Genomic DNA, 21568 nt, shown 5'->3' on the forward strand with positions numbered 1-21568 from the left:
AAGAGTTCCCCGTGATTCGCCTTTATAATTCTTCGCGCCGCGCCCCCCTTCAACGAAGTTAGAGCGTGTCACGTGAGGGGAAAGGGTGCTTTACGCCGCCGGAGCGAAAACGAGCGCGGAGCTATGAAGTACTACGAGGTGAGGGGGTGCAATTGGCGTCCGAGGGCATCGCGTGGGCCGACGGGGGAGGGGGTCGTGCGGCAGCGGCGGTCACCGGTCAACGGTCGGAGAGGAGGAGAACAAGGTCCTCGCCCTCTGACCTAAGGCAGGTGGTGGGTACCACGCACGCGTGGGGATTCCGCTTTGTACAAAGCGCGAGAGGGAAAGTACGCATGTGTAGTATCTGGAGCAAGCATGCGCTGGGAGTTGGAGGGAACAAGGATGGGCTTTTCATCGACTTTGAAGTGTGGGGTAGCCTGTTCGGTTCCGTTGGCCTGTCCTCTGTGCTTCTGCAGGGAAGTGGTCCATTTCAAGCCCCCCCAGGCTGCTGCTGCTTTGTGAAGGAACGCTCCAAAAACCCTACACACTTTTTGTGTCCTTTTGGAGTATTTTAGCTCCGTTATCTCCCTCCTGTTCTCTTTTCTCTTTAAGTGCCATAACTTCATTGTTCCTTGTACTGATTGCGTGCAGCTCTTGTCTATTTCTTGTCGGCTACCTAGAACAGATCTGGGTCTGATTTTTGCTCGCTTCCAAAGATATTCTGAATTTTCCTTGGAGAAGAGAAATGCTCCAAATCGAAGGTTTTCAGACTTCTTCAGATGGTGGCACCTGTTTAACTAACAGAAAAATAAAGACCCTTGACTAAGAGGCAAAGCTTCATTTCACTGAAAGTTGGCTATGTCCAAGTGAATGGTTTTTTTTGTTTTGCCTCAGGCTGTCCTGGAACCCCATCAAGTTCTTGCAGATCAGTTTGAAAAACCCAAGTCTGTATTACTCTCAGATGGACATGGAAGCAGTGCCTTTCTGCATATATTCTTCGATGCCTTTCCATTTTCTAAAAACATAAAAGTTATCAAGATATTTCAGGAGGGTAATGTTCAATGAGTGGTAGTAGTGAAGTGTCAAATTGAATAGCCATTGTTCAGTCATGTCCAACTCTTCACAACACCATAGCATGACAGGCCATTCTGCCCGGCAACTGTTTCCAGGAATTTTCTGAAATTCACATTAGTTGCATCAATTACATTATCCATCTCATCCTCTGCCATCGCCTTCTCCTTTTGTCTTCAATCTTTCCCAACATATCCATCTTTAGAAATCTTAATTTTAAAATAATTTACAATTATTTTGTGTGTGTATGTTTCTATTCATATACTTCCAGTATATCTGGTTTTTTTTAAATCTCCAAATCTCTCTGCTGTTTCTTTAACAGACTTCTTGTCTTTTCTGTTGCTTTTGCCATGATTCTAATTACTCAAGAGAACCTAAAAGTCATTAGGCAAGGCAGCTTTAATATGTTAATATTTTGGCTTGCTCAGTTAAACTGGTATTGCAAACCTTACTATTAGTTCATCTATGTACAAAGTTAATTATGTGTTACATTGCTTTATGTTGAACATTAAACATAATACTTTTTTGAGTATATCATTGAACTGGAACCATAACATTTCCTGAAGATTTCCAGAATTTCTCATAGTTTTGATTACTTTATGCAGGAAAGTCTTAATTTTAAGCTTTTATAACTTTTGATGTCTTCTTTCATATGACTAGTCACTGAGCGGAAATACAGATATTTAGGATAGTGGATGTCAATTGACTGGATTCCTTAAAGGTAAAAATAATATGGAAGAGAAGGGCATTTTATTTAGTAATAGAAATTAGTGTCACCTTCTATGTTCAGGCAAGATGTTTAGGCTGGTTTAATGAATTTATTTTCTGGGTTTGCACAATATAGTACTTTGAATCACAAGGCAAACAAATGGCCTGTGTTTACAAAACACCATAGTAAACCACCAAAAAACCCCCAAACTAACAAAATTTAAAACAAGCTTAGCATGGTGTACAATTGTTGTACAATTGTACATAATGTACATAATGTACAATTGTACATTAATAATGGATTTAAGCAATACCGTATAGAGTTTGAGAGGATAAAGGAGCGAGGGAGAGAAAGTAAGTACATAAATTATCCTGTCTTTAAGACAAGCAACTGTGTTATATTTGTTATAAGCCTATGTGACCTAATTCCTAATAATTATAGGTGAGGGAATAGAATGTTACAGCATAGCTATTGATTGCTACATTTTTAGTTCAGGATTGTTCTTTTATCTTGAAAATTGATGCACCATACGTACTTGAACATGTTACAGAACCCTCATATTTTTTTGCAGAAAGCTTTCAGGACCGAAAAAGAAACATATACATCTTAAAAACATATCCAGTACTTTTGTATTACCGGTAGTAAGATTATTATTTCCTGGGTGCCACAGGACCCTTATAGGAACTTTAAATTAACACAAATTACTTTCTTCAATCTAGATTAATTTTTCCTCAGAGCAGATACTATTTTTTCTGGTAGTTTTTGCTAAACAAACTCTCAATTCTCCATTTACTGAACACCTGCTAATTTATGGAAATAGAATAGGGAAGCCTTCCAAAAGGCTTTTGTATTTCATTGAGGGTTCTTCTCTTATTTGATATAATGGACTTAGGTTCTTGTGCTACTGATTACTAGGTATGTAATACTGTAACTGATGTCCTTGTTGGATCTTTATAATCCACTTTATATCCCAACTGAATATATCCCATTGTGTATCCCCTAGTGTCCTCTCTGTGTTGTATAGTACTACAAAAGACAGATATATGTAGAAATTAAATAATACTTACCGTATTTGCCGGCGTATAAGAGCGACTTTTTTACCCCGAAAAACATGCCTCCAAGTGGGGGTGGTCTTATGCGCGGTATATACTGTCGGCTTTCGGATGCTTGTTGGGCCGCAGCGCGCCTCACCGGCTTCGGATCCCCTGCGTCGCTTCCGCTTCATCCCGCTCGCCTCGCTCGCCCGAGGCTGCGCCTTCCCCTGCTCTTCCACGGCCCCTGGCCTCCGCCCTGCCGCTGCAGCCCAGGGGATTTCTGGAGCGTTTCTGGTGGTGGTGGGGTCGTCTTATACGCCGGGTCGTCTTATCGCCGGCAAATACGATTATCTAAGAAAATATTGGTATAAACTGCAAAGTAAGTCTGAATGATAACAATTACATTCAGTGGTTCCTTATATTGTTTTAATACTATGACCAATAGTCACAGTTCCTGTCTAGGAGGCTTCTGCCCTGGACACAGTTGCATGATTTAAAATTTGTTTAGGTATTTGGAATGTTTTTAAAGAACAAAAGATTCTTGTGTGGATTGCTTCAATAATTTTCTTTTTCCAAGAACACTTTATAACTTTTAAATGTTGTTTGCAATACAACTTTTGCACATTTGCCTTACAATCTGGAGATGATCTGAACAGCTCAGTATACTTTTCCAGCCTTGAGGTCAGATCAGCCTTTGCACCTGTCTTGTAAATGGATATATGCTTAGCAGTGCAATGGTACTAAGATTGGCTCTTTGCATTGCTTACTTAGCTCGGCAGTTTTTCAAATGGCCTTGTCTGAATACTGAGCAATTGAGTGTTTAAAATCTCTTCCACAATACCTTGAGCTGGTAGAAAATAATAACTTTTCCCAGAATCAATTGGCAATATTGCTTATTTGCTGACAGTTTGTAGTTTTTTCTTTCATTAATTTCCTGATTTTAACCTTCATTATTAATAGCAAAGATATGCCCAAATCAGGCTCTTACAGCCACATGCTCTCCAAACAGCCATGTGGGACCTTTAATGACATACAAATCTGGAGGGTATTTAGTTGGGGAAGACTGTCTTGGAGAATATAATTTCTCCAGTCATAGCCATTTGCTTAGAAGAAAAAGATCAATGAATAGGCCACCGTGATTTAAATCAGTAGTAAAAATGTATTATAATATATTATAATAGTAATATGTATTATTATGCATTCATAATCATGTTTATACTTACATCTGTTATCGAATACTTGTTTGACAAATTAAATAAATAAAAAGGCTTGATTTAAATCAACTTGATTTAAATCGTAATTTTTAAAGTCCTCTCTGTCCTGCAGTGGCTCCTCTGATCCACTGTTGACTCACAGACAGACCCATTCACTTTAGTGGGATGGCTGGTGATGCGGCAGTAACACAACAAGGTGAGGGACGTGGCGGGCAGCAGGTGAGTAATGCCTGCTAACAGGTGCTGCCATGATGGATCTGAAATGACAGGTGCTCTTTAATATTATATTTATAAGTTGCTTAGAAGGCTTCACTTTCATTTTTACTGCTTGCCCTTCCTCATTCTTAGAGTCAGAATATATAGTCTCGTGCTACATAACTAAGCTCCATTTCATGCTTAAAAAACTAAATTATTAATGTATCTTAAATAGAAAACTATCTTTAGATAGATTTTTACTCCAAAATAATTTTAAAATAAATTTAATTAAAAAAAATGAAAAAAGCCCAATTTAAATTAAAAAACAAGTTTAAATAAAAAATCTTTTAAAATAAATTTTTATACACCCTGTCATAATTTAAACATTTGGAGGCCACCAAATTGCCTATCCTTGTTTATATAGCATTTAATTGTTATGAAAATGCATACAAATCTTGCAAAAATCTTAACATTTTATTGTACTCATGTGATCATGACAATTTAGAGTGAAGCTATGCAAATGGTAAAAGGATTGCACAAAAATGAAAGATGTTTCTCAATACTTTATTTTACTCTGAAGTTAATGGATAAGGAGTTAATTTCAGCTGGAAGCTGAAGACAAAACATGTTGTAAGCAACTTTTTTGGGTCTTACACTCCTTTTAATAAGAATACTGTATGCATGGTCCAGCATAACTGTAGGCATATGCAGCCATTCTCTTAAGTTAGAGGCTGCACTGATAACGACAATGATAAGAAACTGATAAAAACTTTTAAAAAAGAAAAAAAGTGTTAAAAATAAATGAAAAAATAAGAATATATTTATAGATATAGAAATACATATATAGATATGACTTCCCCTTTACCAAAAGTATATTTTTTTAAAGTAATCACCTTATATTAAGCAAATTATCTCTTCTTCCCATATCCCATCTCTTACAAACAAATCCTTAAAAACCTCATCATTTCAATCAGAATCAGCAAAAGTCCACTTTGGTTATTAAAGATAATAACATATCTTTTTTAACCTTTATCATATAAACCATTTTTATATTTCTTTCTTTTACTTGTAACAATCTTTATCTTCAAAGCTTTAACTAGCCTATTTGTAAATTCAGTATAGAAAATATATCCACCCTCTTAATGTGTTATTTGTATATTCCTTTTGGTTGTTAAGACATCAGCTGTTTTTTTTTATGTCCAGTGTAGCATTTCCCTCCCATACATTTTGACTGTTATTCTAAAATCCACTTTTAGATCAGCCTCAGCCTTGTATATTTGCTCCATTCTGTAATTGAAAGTCAAATTTAAGTGTTCTTCTCCCTTAATTATAATCTTCAGTTATTTCTAGTTCCCACTAATGTCCAATCGTTAAAGTCTTATAATTTTTTAAAAATAATTCAAAACAAAAACAATTTCCCACAAGAAGGATTTTTATAATTAATTCCAAAATCTTATTTCAGATCCATCTAGACCCTGCGTATGTCCAAAATCAAAGTTCTAATCAGCCTTTTTAGGTTTATTTAAAAAAATCAAGTCCTTAAATTTGTATTTAAAACTTCTTTTGCTAATGATTGAAGGAAACTCATCCTGTATTTTTAAATTTGTTGATTCACAGTTCCCAATGGCTGAAAAGCAGTTGACAAGCAATTTCCAAAAGTGATTAGAAAGATATGGGAGTCCTATAGCAATTCTATTTCAGGATATATTGGCCCTAACTAGATACCTAACATCCCACTATTTCTATCTTTTCATTGCAAGTTCATTTAAACCTATGTTTTCTTCCCCTTACTATTGCCTAATGTGTTTCTTCTTATAACTACTACTAAGGGGTCTTAATTAAAGATAAATATGATAGCTTTGATTAAGGTTCAGTTTGGATAGTTTTAAAATTGTATGTTACATTCAAAGTACACTGGCTATGTATTGAAATCTTGTCCTTTTTATATTTTTATATATTGGTGATTATAAGAATCCCCCCCATTTCTATCTCAAGGTTAATTTTAACTACAATAATTACAATTTTAACTACAATAATTATAATTTTAATTACAATATTAGAAAATACGTTTTTTCAAATCACAAAATTACAAATTGACATTAAGAAACTTCATTTAGCCAGCAAATATCTGGGAATAAGACAACTAAATACTATGATTTACACTGGTCACTTAACTGTTTGCTAGTACTGAACAAAGTACAAAGTACAGTATATGCTGCCATTTTTGTACAACTTGCAGCATTGTTTCCATGGGCTTGACATAAGAAATTCTGTGTGAAATAAAAGTCAAACTCAAAATGCAAGAAACATTTGGTAAATTACATTTGTATGGCTAAGATTGCCTTTTATGAGCTAAATGGAGAAAGAACTTTTAATTTATTTTGATAAGGGTATATTTCTCAATTCTCTTCAAACCCTTCATCTACTGAGTGTTTAATATAGTTCTATTGAGTTTCCCTGGTTTGAATAATTTAAATAAAAGAGATAATTATCTACTACAGTGGTGTGTTTTTTGTCAGCAAACAGAACATCTCATGTATAAGCCAACTGAGAATGGGCGTTGGTAGAAGTTACGCTGAACGCCCTTTCTATCTATGCTGCGAGAGAGCCCAGGATAGGATAGGATGGGTTGACTCCTTCCTATGATGTAATTTAGCTGAGTCTGTACTAAGATATAAAAGCCAGACCCCAGAAGTTACCCCAGCTTTGGCAAAGATACTTGACAGACTGAAAGGTGTTTCTGAAAGCACAAATGAATACAGAAATATGACTTACCCTCTCTGGACGAATCAAAGGAGGGGCTGGGCTCTCTCGCAGCATAGATAGAAAGGGCGTTCAGGGTAACTTCTACCAATGCCCATTCTCCTCCATGCTGCATCGAGAGCCCAGGATGGGACATACCAAAGCTTGCATGTCCATGGGTGGGTCCTCGTCCGGCTCATCACACCGACTGTTGAACCACTCGTTGAAGCACCCGTCTGCCGAAGGCTGAAGTTGCCGAGGCAAAGGCATCCAGATGGTAGTATCTGATGAAAGAAGACGGAGATGTTCACGTGGCCGTATGACAGATCTCCTCCAAGGGTGCTTGGGTTGCCCAGGCAGCCGAAGTGGCCGCGTTTCTGGTAGAGTGCGCCGTCAGACCTTGAGGAACCCGAAGGGCTGCAGCTTTGTAGGCCTGCTCAATGCAAGATCTGACCCACCTGCTAATAGTAGGAGAAGAGGCCATGTGCCCCAAGTGAGAAGGGAAAAGGAAATAAACATGGCTTCTGATTTCCTGAAGGAGGAAGTGCGCTTAATGTATATTCTAAGAGCCCTTCCTACATCTAGCGTGTGCCACTGCTGCTCTAAGTCATGGTGCGGGAGGGGGCAGAAGCCAGGCAACATAATGTCCTGGGACCTGTGGAACAGGTGTTAACCTTTGGAAGAAATGAGGTGTCCAGACTGAGGACAACCCTATCATCGTGAAAGGAACAAAGGTCCCGTCTGATGGAAAGAGCAACGAGCTCGGATACCCGCCTGGCTGAAGTGATGGAAATGGGGAACACTACCTTCAGAGTCAGGAAATGGAGAGACAATGTTCTAAGGGGTTCAAAGGGGGGCTTCGTAAGGGCATTAAGGACCTCATGAAGATCCCAGGAAGGATACCTGTGAACCACCGGGGGTGCAGGTTGGAAGTCCCCTTTCAAAAAAACTTCCTGACTGAAGGGTGATGGGATAAGGAAGGAAGCGAACCCCATGAAAGAACCGAGGAGAGGGCCTCAACCTGCCTGCATAAGGAGTTGGGGGCCAAACCTTTCTACAGATCATGCTGAAGGAATCTAAGAAACTCTGCCAACTGGGCTGAAGCAGGAGAGAGACCCTCCCTAAGGAACCCTCGGGAAGGGCCTTCCAGGTGGCATCATAGATGCGCCTTGTAGAAGGTTTGCGAGATGCCAGGATAGTGATGATGACCCTTTCAGGAAGATCAGGCACCCCTAGCCACTGCCGCCCAAGTGCCATATGGTCAGCTTGAGCCACAGGGGCTCCGGGTGGAGCAGAATCCCCTGATGAAGGGAGGTTAGATGGGCTGGGATCCTCCAAGGAGAAGCCTCCCGATAGGTTGACCAGGGCGTCCTTGGCCAGTAGGGTGTCAGGAGGAGGAGCTCCGCTCGTTCCTCCAACATCTTCTGAATTACTGCCGGAATGATGGGAAGCGGGGGAAAGGCATAGAGGAGACTTTTGAGTCATCTGCACCAAAGAGCATTGGTCCCTTTAGCTCCCAGGCAAGGAAACCTGGTGAAGAATCTGGTGAGCTGGGCGATTTGAGGAGTGAAGAAGAGATCCACCTCTGGTGTTCCGAATCTGAGGGAAAGGTCCCTGAATAGAGATGGAGGAATGGACCATTCCGCCTGGTCGACTAAGCTCCTGCTGAGCCAGTCGACCTGGGAGTTGTTGATCCCGGAGATGTGGTCCGCCAAGATTGACAACAGGTGTTTCTCTGCCCATAACACCAACCGTAGCGCCTCTCCCATGAGGGCTCTGGACCTCGTCCCCCCTTGCCGGTTGACATGAGCTATGGAGGCCATGTTGTCCATAATGACTAGAACATGAGAGCCAGTCACTGAGTACCTGAAATGCTTGAGAGCTAGAAAAATGGCTCTGAGCTTTGGCCAATTTATGGGAAGGGCCAGCTCTGACCTGGACCAAGGTCCTGAGCTATCTGGCCCTGCATATGGGACCCCCAACCCAGGAGGCTGGCATCGGTGGTTATCACTAGCCTGTCTGGGACCCTGAAAGGGAGTCCCTTCTAGATTAACGGGAAATGCCACCAATTGAGAGATCTCTGGATTTGTGGCGGGAGCGGGACCTTGATGGATGAGAGGTTGGTTCCTGTTCGATGGTAGGGAAGCAGGAACCATTGGAGTGGACGGGAGTGGAAAAATCTGTGGCTCTGGAGATATGACAGGGTAATTTGCAGATCCCGATGGGCTGCATGGATGGAGGAGGACAGAATCAAAATGTCATCCCAGTAGCATTGGATCCTCACTGGAACAGAACGCAGAGATGCCATCAATGCCGCCAGAACCTTCGTGAAGACCCTTGAAGCCGATGAGAGGCCGAAGGGAAGTGCTCGATACTGGTAATGGGTATTCTGATAACAGAAACGGAGAAACTAGCGATGATGAGGCCAAAAGGGGATGTGGAGGAAGGCTCCATGAGATCAGTGGAAGAGAGATCGCCCTCCCGAACGCTCTCTAAAATAGAATGCAGAGTCTGCATTTTAATTTGTCTGTATTTTACAAATTGGTTGAGAATTTTTAGATCCAGGATGGTTCGCCACCCCCCCACCCCCCCGAGGCTTTGGGAACGATGAAAAGGCTAGAGTAAAGCCCACGTCCCCGTTGAGAGAGGGGAACAGGTTGAATAGCTCAGATTTCAAGAAGGTGTTGAATGGCCTGTTTCATGAAGTCTTGCCTTGAAATGTCCCAAGAGACAGGCCAGCTCAAAAAAAAAAAAAAATTTCCCCCCATTTTGGGGGTGGCATTAGGAAGTCCAATTGTAACCCTGACCTAATAGTGCAGAGCACACAGGCATCCGTCGTTGACTCCTCCCATTTGGAGGCAAAGAAGGTTAGGCGACCTCCGATGGGTGGGGAGAACGAGGTATTACTTAGAGCGACAGAAGAAACGATCCCCCCCCGAAAGGGCTGTTTACCAGTAGAAGGTTGTTGCCTGCCAGATGTTTCCACACATTGGTCTTGACGTTGGGAGTATGGACTCTGAGACTGGGGGAAGCGGGATGAGGTCTCCGCTCCAAAGGCAGGAGGGCGATAAGGAGCTGGGCGATAGTCGGCTCTCTTCCCAGAGGAAGAGAGAATCTTACGTTTATCTCTGGTTTCAGTGCGATAAGGTTCCAGAGCATTGCCAAAAAGCTTATCGCCCGTGAATGGAACTGAAGCCAGCTTCCATTTACGGCGTGACTCCGCCTGCCAATTTCTGAGCCATAACAGTCTTCTTGCTGCTACTGAAGATACCATGGCCCTAGATGCAAATTTGGCGGAATTGAGAGTGGCATCTGCAGTGAATTCCGCCACTGCGATAATCTTATTAAGGTCTTGGTGAGACCAAAGGTCAGATGTAGGCAATCTAATCTGGAGTTGGTGCAGCCACCAGATGGATGCCCTTGTGAAAAAAGGATGCTGCTGTTGAAGGTCGAATAGCCCATGCACTGCCGGAATGTCAACAGAAGCACTGCCAGGGCATTGTCCAGGGCTGTGCTGACGTTGTAGAAGCGCTTATCCAGAGAAGATGGGCGAGGACCTGCCGAAGGAGAAGCGTACTCTTCCTTGACCATGACCAGGAGCAAAGTGGGAGAAGGCAAAACCCCTGCATGCACTACAGGCTTGGAGAAGAGTGCGTCTCCCTGGCTAGAGGGATTTCCTTGTGGCTCAGGAGCCACTTCCTCTGGTGACAGCTTGGCAGTGACCAAGGCCTTGCTGAGTAATGGCCTGAAGAGAGAAGGATTGAAGACCAATGCAGAGGATGTCTGCTCTGGGCGAGAGTCCTCTTCCTCTGAAAGATTTTGGTCAAAGGTCTCACCCTAAATCAGGGTGATGAGGCAGGGAACTTATAGATTGAGAAGGGCCTGAGCCCTTTCCAGATGTCGAAGAATTTGCTTGAAGCCTTCAGCCAATCCCTGCCTAATGGCCAATGAGACAACATCTTGGATATTCCCTGGTCTATGCTCAAAGGAGAGGCAGAAGTCCGAAGTCCCGCTGCTGTGGGAGTGAAGGTGGCTTCAGGCCTAGATTGAGAAGAGGTTTGAGGCCTGGAGGGAGGGGGAGGAGCATAGGGCCCAGAAGCCTGTTGGAAATAAGGCCCAGATCTGCTTAGATCCTGAGGATCATGTTGTACTGCCAAAGCCTCAGGAGACCAGGATGGAGGATGGAAAGGCTCAAGATAACTTCTCCTCCCCTGGGAGGGCTTGGCTGGGGCCCACGGGTATCACCTGCTGTAATTGCACTCCCTTCTGTTGAATAGTTCTGTTGAACTGCCTCTCTAGGGCTGCATGTCTGCGCTTTTCTGCCCTCAACTCAGCCTGAGTTGCCTTAGGGGCTAGAGCCTTAGCTCTGATTTTAGCAGCCACCTCCTTCTGGACCGATTGGGTGCGTTGCCTATGTCTTTTTCTCTTATTGGCTTAAGAGACTGCTCCACTGGGGGGGAAATCTCTGCCTGACCCTTATCTTGCTTCATTGTAGAATAAAAGGCTCTTGCGATGGAAAGAAACTGTAATTTTTTCTATTAAGCTCCTTAGGGTATAAATGGCCCCTGGGCTTACAATATGGCTGCTCACCTCGTGGTGGAAGGCTTCAATCCAAGATGGCCACTGACTATGGGAAACAGGCTCCGAGATCGAAGAATCGCTCCTTAGGCTATAAAGAGCCCCGAACGAAGTCAGCAAAGGAAAGGGCAGCCTCTGGCCACACAATCAGCTGGCTGACGCAGTTATCGGTTTGCCGATCGCTTTTTAGACTGTTCAAACTGCAGGCGTGGGGGAGGTCTACAGACGCTGCCCAACTTGCCTGAACAGCGCTTTGGCAACGCTGCTCCCAACGTTGCAGGAGAGAGAGAGAGCCCTGCTCTCCTGGAAGAGCAGCTGCCCAGATCCTGGAAGCTGCTGAAGCGAGGAAAAAAGGTACTGAAGATCGCTGGAGAGTGCTAACTAACAGAAAGCTTTCAGAAACACAGCTACTGACTGAAAGGAGCTGAGTCAAAAGCTGTGGTAACTTCCGGGGTCTGGCTTTTATATCTTAGTACAGACTCAGCTAAATAATGTCATAGGAAGGAGTCAACCCATCCTATCCTATCCTGGGCTCTCGATGCAGCATGGAGGAGAATTTGCTTTGTAGAGTAGCTGTAAGCCTTTTAGTTGTTGAAGTTTTGTTGGTACACTAGAGGGTGCTGTTAGCTTAATTTTGGAGAACATGCATTTCAAATAAGATCTCCAGTTTTTTCCTGGTTTTTTTCCTCCCCTAAATATGAACTGATATTTAGCAGAAAAATCAATACCTCATTGCAGCCTGACATAGGATCTATTCCTGTTGCTGAATAATTAATCAATGGATTAGTAGAAAACTATTCTAGGATGATATCTTTTGCCTTCGTTGCCTATCTACTGTATTTTTTGCTCCATGAGACAGACTTCCTCCCCCCCCCCCAAAGTTGCTAGAAATGTCTATGTGTCTTATGGAGCTAATATTGCATCACAGACCATGAAATGTATTACCTCAGGGCCCCCAACGGTGGACCGGTGCTGGTTCTTTGGTGAATAGCAGCTGGGCCGAGGTGGCAGGGTCCTTTTACAGTGCTGAACCTCTTCTGCCCACCTCTGGCAGGAGTCAATAGGCAGAGCTGGCACATGAGAGGACACCTAACTGTGGTCCTCTCAGGCTCCGGTTCAGAATATTTCTTTTTCTTGTTTTCCTCCTCTAAACCTAGATGCATCTTTATGGTCAGGTGCATCTTATGGAGCGAAAAATACAGTATATTCTAAATCTATTTGATCTGTTTTGCTTCATTGATCAGTATTGGTATCCTGACTGTCATGCCCCTGGTGGAAACTGGCTCTGAGCAGTCAGAGGAGGACCCAGGCCCATCCACTATCCATCCTAGGGCACGTAAGAAGGAGAGGATCAGGGTAAAATGAGGTGTACTCGGAGGAGAGGGCCATGATCCTTTTCATGGGTTGCAGGTGTGAGATCTGCATAAGAGTTTGGACCTGCGTGCTAACAGACCCTGGAGACAAATTAGTGTTTTATTCCTAAAGAAGGTTTATCTTGGTTGGCGTTCTTCCAACGGACCGTACCTGGTTATCTGCCTGAAGTTGGCAATTATCTATCCTGGTCTGTCATTCAGTGCGGTTTGTTTTTGGTTTTTGCTTCATTATCGGCTCTTTGAATTTGAACTGTGTTTCTTTCCTTTGAAATGTTATTTTGAAAATAGTTTACTCCTCCACTGTGAACAATTAAACAGTGAAGCCAAGTTGAAGGCATTAAAGGACTTTTATTTACATTTTGGTTTTTGTTATATTTCTGATATACTCTGGGTCATCACATTGACTGTCCACCTGCAAGTGCGTTAATGAAAATGGTTAATTCTTCTATCTTAGTTTCCTTTCCCCCTCTAATGTCAATGGTGGTAGAAAACATCTCCAAATTATTAAAGTGATCCAGGAATTAGGTGGAAGTAGCAACTGTGCATTTCTGTATCCTTCCTCTTTCAAAGACTATGCACTGGGAAATGAAAAGGAGCTTACATCCACACACAGTGATCTGTGAATGAACACAAATACTGATTTCCCCTAGTTCTGAAAAACCGAAGAGGGAGTCTAGTGTTCTTGGGCAACAGTGCAAGCAAACATTATACAGCAGGGGTGTCAAATTGGAGGCCTGCGGGCCAGATGCGTCATGCGCAGGCCATGCCCACCCCAGCTCCGCGAATGGAAAAACATTGCGAAATGTCACATGATGGCAACATGACGTGGCGAGTTTGACACCCGTGTTATACAGCATCAGTCCTTTTGTAGGTAGCAAATTTCTTTTAAAAATGCTACTGTAGCATGCACTGGTGCTTGCTGCAACCTCCTCCAAAAAAGATCAGGGAAAAGCTCCCATCTCTATGCAAAAGTTGAAAAATATCTTCCATGCTTCTTGAACACTTATAATCTGAGAGAAAAACAAAGCAGCAGTAGAAGACATGAGCTAGGAATTGGAGGGAGAATTGTCCATACTGGCTTAAAATGAATAATAAGTACTTAATTTTTATCACTCACGATGGAATAAACAGTGAAATATGTCATTTTGATATGTCTGGCAACTTGTTATCTGTAGCTTAAGGGCAGAAACGCTAATATTGTTGCAAAACAGCTAAGGGTGACCTACGTTTATCTCACTTTGTGGACCCAATAAGCAAATGTTACCCATGTAAAATGACGTTTATATAAGAGGTAAAGGGCAAATGGAGAAAGGTTTGAAATCTGTATCACGGAACTTTAAATAGGAACTAGTGTTATGCTGTAGTCTGTCCTGTTTAAGGTTCTATAATGTGGATTTTCATATGTTAAAATACAGACTTCCCTTGTGTTATGCTGTATTTGTTGTTTACTAAGCTATAATGTGACTTGTTGGATTTAGACTTAGTCTGTTATGTGAATCTAGACATTATGGCTTATTCCAATAATTGTTATAGGGTTAAAACATTCAGAATGATGTAAGAATCCAACAGTTGGATTTTGGATTCAAAGACAAAAGGGCATTTCAGACTTGCTTGAATGATCATGCAGCATCTTCTGCAAGTCCTGATATCAAGCACATCTTTTCACTACTAGTGAAAGGCAGTACTAATGCAGTAATTTTAATGACTTGCAGATAGGTGTTACATGGATATCCCCATGTTCTCCAAAACATCCCCCCTCTGCTCCCTCACCCCCTTAATTACAATGTAAGGCTGTCAGCTTGCGATGTGTAGCTTAGCAGAATGGCAGCCCTGACATTTGTCATCACCCATGTCAACAAGAACCATGCTAGATATTTGAGTTTCTGGACATAGAGTGACAAATGAGTTGCAGGATTAAAGACTGTTAGCTGAGCAACCAGAACCCGCAGCTGCAGGACTATTGGAAGAAAGGTTGTTTATCTGTCACAGATATACAAAGACTGAAAACAAATCAAAAAAATGAATGAGTACAAATTAAATCCAATGAGAAGATGATGTTCATTACCTTAAGTTATTGTATAAAAGAGAGGGAGGGAGGGAGGAAAAGAGAAAAGAATGTACCAATTCTGGAAAGAACAGCATCTAGAATCAGAAATAACAAAGACTAACATATCAACATCCATTTATAATGTGAAATAAAAGTAGAAGCAGCATTGGAAGAATTGCAAAGGTCTACACAGGGCAAAGAAATGAAAGTCTTACCAGAAGTAGGTCAGACTGTAGAGGCAAACCAGGGGAAGTTGGTAGTAGAAAATGCTAGGATAGCTGTTGAATTGTTTTCATTCCCAAAGCAGGTACTCAGAAAGACCAAAGCCCTTTTAAACAAAAAAAAAAAAGCACAAGAGGAATTGAAACAAAGTACGCTTGAGCACCTAGAACAGCACAAAAACATCAGAATAAGGTTATTTGCATTGAATTTTGTTCCAAAGAAAGAACTAAAGTATTAAAGTTGACAATATTGTGATACCAAATATAAGCAAAAGCTCACTGTAAGAAACAAACTAATTAATGTCTAGCCATGGCTGTAGTTATAACTGAATACCCTAGATGCAAAATCAATAAACAAGAAAAAAGAGCTAGTGCACCACCTAAGTGGAAGATTTGTTGAAAAATAAGATCTACATGCTAAGATTAGATCTGACAAAGTTAAAGTAGATGACAGAAAAGAAGCTGAAGACAAGAAGACCAAAGAATACTGATGAAGAAATGTCATCTAGAAACAAGGAAGATCAAGCAACCACTAGAAATAATAAAGAAGCAACTAACAGCTAAAGTCAAAAAGCTCAACAGATAAGAAGCTCAAATTGCACACTATAGACCAGGAGTGTCAAACTTGCATCATCACGGCAGTGTCATGTGATGTATTTGACTTTTCCCCCCTTTCGCTAAACTGGGCAGGGCCAGGGCCAGTATGTGACATATCTGGCCTGCGGGCCACAAGTTTGACACCCCTGCTATAGATGGACAAATTAGAAACACGCAGCGGCTACTGCATAGAAGTCCCATATTCTCTTTCCCGCCAGATAACACTCTTTGGTTGACAGGATCTACAGCATGTCCAATCTTCTAGATCGGGGTATCAAACTGGCAGTCTGTGAGCCAGATGTGTCACATGCAGGCCACACCCACCTCAGCTCTGTGAATGGTCATGTGATGGCAACATGATGCTGCAAGTTTGATACCTGTGTGCTAGATTTAATTGGGTGAATAGAGACTCTCAGAAAAAGGCAGTCCCTCAAGTTACTTGGTCCAAGCCATATAGGGCTTTAAAGGTGATAACCTTGAATTGCACCTGGAAAGATATCAGTAACCAATGCAGCTCATGCAATAGCAGTGTCATGTGTGCTGCATATTTGGCACCTCTTACTAGCGCAGCAACATTCTGCAGCATGCTGAGGGCCCAGATTGTTGGGGGCAATATGCTGACTCTGTAAGCTGCTTAGAGAGGGCTGTAAAAGCCCTATGGCGGTATATAGGTCTAAGTGCTATTGCTAAGTGCTATTCTGCACCAGTTGAATTTCCGAATGATCTTCAGGGGCAGCTCCATCTAGAGCGGTAATTGTTGCAGTAATCTAAACAAGAGGTTACAAGGGCATGGTGATGGTGAGCAGACTCTCCTAGTCCAGGAATGGGTGCAGTTGGGCCAAAGATGGGCAAACAGTCACCTAGCCATGGTTGCCAATTGCTCTTTGAATAGGAGTCATGAGTCTAGGAGGACTCCTAAATTATGTATCAAGTCTGTCTGGGATAGTACAGCCTCATTCAGAAATGGAAGAACCTTGTCTTTGGAGTATCCAAATAGCCACTCAATCTTGCTAGGGTTGAGTTGGAGCCCGTTTTGCATCCATGACATTGATGATACCTGATCCCAAACCTCACCTCACCAAGTGGCTTCGTGTAAATGTTAAATAGAAGGGAAAAGAAAATCAAATCCTGAGGCATTCCACAAAGTGGGACCCATGGGCTGGATTTGTCTCCCTCTATCAACATTGACTGGAACTGACCTCAAAGCAAAGATAATAATAGCTATGCTGGGTACAATATGAAAGCGCCTAGAGCACTTGAACAGCATTGGCATTGACAAAATCATCACCTGTCAATTGCAAAAGGCAACTTTACCTGGAATAGCTTACATTCTGTGACAATATCTTTACATCATCAAAACAGCAACTTCTACCTAGCTAGGGCCTTGGGAAGGACTTGATTAGTGGATTAAAATGGCAAATCTAGCCTAAACATCTTGCTGGTTGTGCAACCAACCCTAATAACAATATGTTGAACCAATCTGTTACCACATTTCCGTATCCTCTTATAGATTATTTATCTTTGCTGTCACTGTAATGACTGAATGACAATTAACCATCTTGTTACATCTCAAAGATGCTTCATTGGGTCAATCAGAAAGGTGTCAAATGTTTTCCGAAGAGCCTCTTGGCACCAGGTCCACTGCTGTCCCTTTTATAAATTGGAAAGTCAAGTCTAACTTTTCACATCTTCACTCTTACTGAAGGGTGTTCAAATTGTGCAGACTTCTGCCAACTATCTTTTCCTAACTATTTCAAGGATGCTAGAGCTCATTGCTTTTTATTTTTTACATCGATGAATGTAACTTGAGGAATTTTTTTTAGCTACCTTGGTTTCCGAAGTAAAACTGTGCAGAGAATTTTTGTTAGGAGATCTAAGTTTGTGATTTAGGCTGTGTATCTTGAAGAACAGATCTTAATTATGGAAACAGTAATAAGTAATGAAATTTTCTTTTGGGACATACACTTCTTAATGGTTATATCTTTGTGAATGTGTTAGATGGATAGCAGGGAATCTGACACAAGTTTGAGTTGTTAATATTTTCAGTCAGTGGGGAATTAAGAGATACTGTTACCACATTCTTGCACTGTCTTCAGTTGCATCTGAGACCAAGTGGGGAGGGGAGCAAAACCATAATATCCTTTCTGATATTCTTCTTCTGATCTTATGCAACTGCACATGTACCTGTAGTAGTCATTGCCAGCCAAGCTTATGCTTTCCCGTCCCCCCAGTCCCCCACATCTCAATCTGCTGCTTCTGTGCTATATTCAAATAAAGACCTCAGAACAAATCAGAGTGGATGGATCATAACTATACTACTTACAGGCATAAACATTCTGGGTATGCCTGCTGCTTATGTTTGCTTGTCCAATTTCATCTTGAATTGTAGTCATAGAGCTATGGAATTGGATCCAGCTTTTGATTTTCCAGGAAACTTTATATGCAATTTTCTTTCTTCCAGTAGATTGAGTGTGCAATGGTCACTGGCCACTTCGCCATGCATAGGTTTAATCTGTCCTGCAGATAGCCATTGTCAATTATACACATTTAATAACTTTCTAGTTCTCTACCAGCACAAGCCTACACTAAGTACAACAGATTTATTTACTTCTGCAGTCTATTTGTCCTTTTGTAGATAAATCCCAATCTCAGATTTATATAGAAACAGAGTTAATTAGAGCAACAATTGAAATAGTCAGTAGAAATACCTCATAACTAACTTAAATGAAGCTTGACAAAGCCCTGGGAACTGAAAAAGATCTTTGCAGGAATTAAAAAGGTTAACGGACTAGACCCAAGGCAGCATTTTTAAATACTGTATACTATAAATGTTATACTATAAATACATAGCAAGATATTCTTTGGAAAATTTAAATGTATCCCACTGAACAACATTCTAGAGAACCTGAAAGAAAGGTTCTGATAATTTTAGTAATTAGATGGGCATATATAGGAAGAGACATGCCTTGAAATGTCATGCCTATGAACCTGTCTTATGAGTCAGGTCTCCCTAAAGAGATGTAGAGAATTATTAATGCTTATATGAAATTAGAATTAATATTTAAACTGTGCGCTTGAATTTTGTAAGCTGTTACAAATTTAGCTATTTAAATTTATTTTAATATTTGAGTATATAGATTGGATGTGCCCTTGTTATGACAATTAGGAACATTTTGACTACGAGAGAATTTCTGTATGCTGAGGTACACGTTTATTAAATCCTTATAATCTCCATTGGCAGATTGGACACCTACAAATTCAGTTCATCCGTGAAAGGTATGTTACATCGAAATGTGGCATTATGAATAGACTTCTAGAAAATAGACTTCTGGAAAGTTTTCAACGTTGAGTTGTAAGTGACAACAATTTTAGTTGAGGCCACATAGTGGGAAAATGGTCCTACCTATATGCTGTATGCCTCTTGGCATTTTTATATTTTATTTTCACTTCAATGCTTAGCCAAGCAACTTGTTAAGAATGATGTGTGGGAACACCACCCTTATTTGCAAAATTTCTTGTGTAAAATGTGTGTTTGAAATAGTCTGCAGTATATGCAAGTCTTATTAGGATAAGCAATTCAGATGTTGATCTCTAAATTCCACTATCTCCCCTCACCCCTCACACCAACAACACTTACCAGAGCTTCTTGTCTTTTTTTTTTTGTATCAGGTTGCTTCTGTCTGGATTAGTAGTTCTTCTTACTTTCGTGGTGATTTTTTAAAAATTTCCCCACAGATTTATTGAAAGGCTTCAATTGGAGGCTGCTTTATTTTCAATATATTCTAATGGTTCTTGCATTTCTTTAACATCAAGTTGTTTTTCTGGGGCTTTACTCTCTCCTTTCGTAGATCGTATTATCTTCAGTTCTTGCTGCGCAACTGATTGTAGTTTACAGTAGCTTAATTTGGTCAGTGTGATCTATGTGTCGCTTTCCACTGGAATAAATTCTTCGTTTTAGAAGCTCTGAAGTATGAGAGTGACCATTCCTGTCTGAGGCACAGTTCTATTAATACCCCTGTTTGGAGCTGGTCCTTGGTATCTGTTGGACATGCTGAACAGATTCCAAATTTTTGTCCCACTCAAGGCAGCTCTTAATTTCAAAGAGCTAAGCTCTTACATAAATAAGAGAAGAAGGAGATTATGTTTCTGTCTTTTGGAAAGAGTGATGATTACATTTATTTTATATAAGAAAAGCTTTGTAAAGTTGAGTATAATAGTATAATTAATCTGATGCAAGATCCTGTCATTATGAATAACCTTATTCTGAAAGCATACAATATCAAGGGACAAACATTAGCAACTTTTGAAGGCTAGTTACAGGTCATCCTTGACTTACCAAAACTGAGCCCAAAATTTTGGTGGGTGAGCAAGAATCACTGTACTGTAGTTATTACATTAATCTTGCCCATTTTACAATGTTTTTGCCACAGTTGTTAAGTGAGTCTGGCTTTCTCCTATGAGCTGCTCGGAGCATCCAGAGATGGGAGGTGCTTCAGTCTCTGCTTGCTTAGGCTGAGCTCGAATTGAGGAACGCTCCTCCTTCATCACGTGACTCTTCCAGGGCGTTCCCCAGTTTTTGCTCAGCCTCGTGCGAGACAGGCTGTGCTCTCTCTTTGCTCCTTGGCCGAAGCAGGAAATTTGGAATTCTCTTTAACTATTCAGATCTCAGGTTTGATTCTCTCTCCTTAGCCCCTGCGCATTTGTTTAAATTGGCATACTTGCCATTAAGGGAGAAGCGCAGTTTTTCGCCCCCCAAGGGAGGCGAAGGGAGGGTCAGTAGCGATTTTTCGCACTACCTCCCATAGCCAATCCCTCTCTTTCTCTCTTCTCCTCTCTGCCTCGAATTGTTGTCGCTTTGAATTTCGCTCCGTTTCAAAGCGTTTCATGGCGATCTGCTCCGTTAGAGCCGTACCACGTTTTTTCCCCCCACCCTCGAACACCATTTCTTTAATTGCTCAGGAGGAGCCTTGCTTTACTTTTTCTTTCTAACTGAGCCCTTGGCTTCATCTCCCAGGCGGGGAAAACGCTTCTGGGAGGCGCGTAGTTTTAGCGGCCGCCATTTTGGAGGCTGCCTCATGGCGTGCGCCGTTTTGTTTTCATATTTACTGAAGCTGTGAGTGGAAATTTTTTAAAGCAGCAGGCCTCGCCTGGCTTTTTCTTGCAGTTTTTATTCCAGATTACCAATTTTGGCTTGTATTAAATTGGAGTCTTGTTGGCCAACCTCACAGCTTCTCCAGCAGCACAGCAGCTGCACCCAGGCCTTGTGTCAGCCTGTGCAGAGAGGCTGCTGCAGGCCCTAACCTTAAATCAACTGGGCATAGGCGTTTCGAAATTCGGCTTATTGGCTTTTTTCGTTATCCCAGGAGCAGGGATAGAAATATAACAACCAAACTTGATTATAGCATTGATTAATATTTGACAGTATAATATTTTCAAACTTAAAAATATTATCACTGAGGTACGGCTCAATTCTCTCCTCTTTGGCTGCATATACATCTCTCTCTCTCTCTCTCTCTCTCTCTCTCTCTCTCTCTCTCTATATATATATATATATATATATATATATATATATATATATATATATATATATATATATATATATATATATATATATATAAAAAAGGAGAGAATAGAATAGAAAGACAAATTATTCTAAAAGGGGGAAGTAATATTGATCAGGGACACCATCTTGCCCTGGGCGTGCCAACCGCCTCATATCATTTCTTTAACTTACTCCAGCCACATTTAAGTCATTGCAATGGCAGATGGCAATACCTCGAGAGGACCTTCTTTGAAGGCAACAGCCAA

General features: G+C 41.4%; 1 protein-coding gene and 1 long non-coding RNA gene across 2 annotated transcripts in view; one reads left to right on the forward strand and one right to left on the reverse strand.

The window, feature by feature from the left end:
* The first annotated feature begins 54 nt into the window (after positions 1–54).
* The window catches only part of TECR (trans-2,3-enoyl-CoA reductase), a 51194-nt gene continuing 29680 nt past the window's right edge, over positions 55–21568 (forward strand). The window contains exon 1 of the mRNA XM_026676937.2: positions 55–138. Within this exon, the coding sequence (XP_026532722.1) occupies positions 124–138 (15 nt within the window). The 5' untranslated portion in view covers positions 55–123. The remainder of the gene's footprint in view (positions 139–21568) is intronic.
* Positions 4109–19768, reverse strand: LOC113418190 (uncharacterized). Its single transcript, XR_015747636.1, has 4 exons — positions 19398–19768; positions 15158–15270; positions 6978–7228; positions 4109–4264 (listed from the first exon to the last, which is right to left on the reverse strand). It is a non-coding gene; the product is annotated as an uncharacterized LOC113418190 (long non-coding RNA).

This window comes from Notechis scutatus, chromosome 2 (genome assembly GCF_049901735.1).
Source record: "Notechis scutatus isolate UNSWTSFEM ecotype Mainland chromosome 2, rNotScu1.2, whole genome shotgun sequence".
NCBI classification, from domain to species: Eukaryota; Metazoa; Chordata; class Lepidosauria; order Squamata; family Elapidae; genus Notechis; species Notechis scutatus.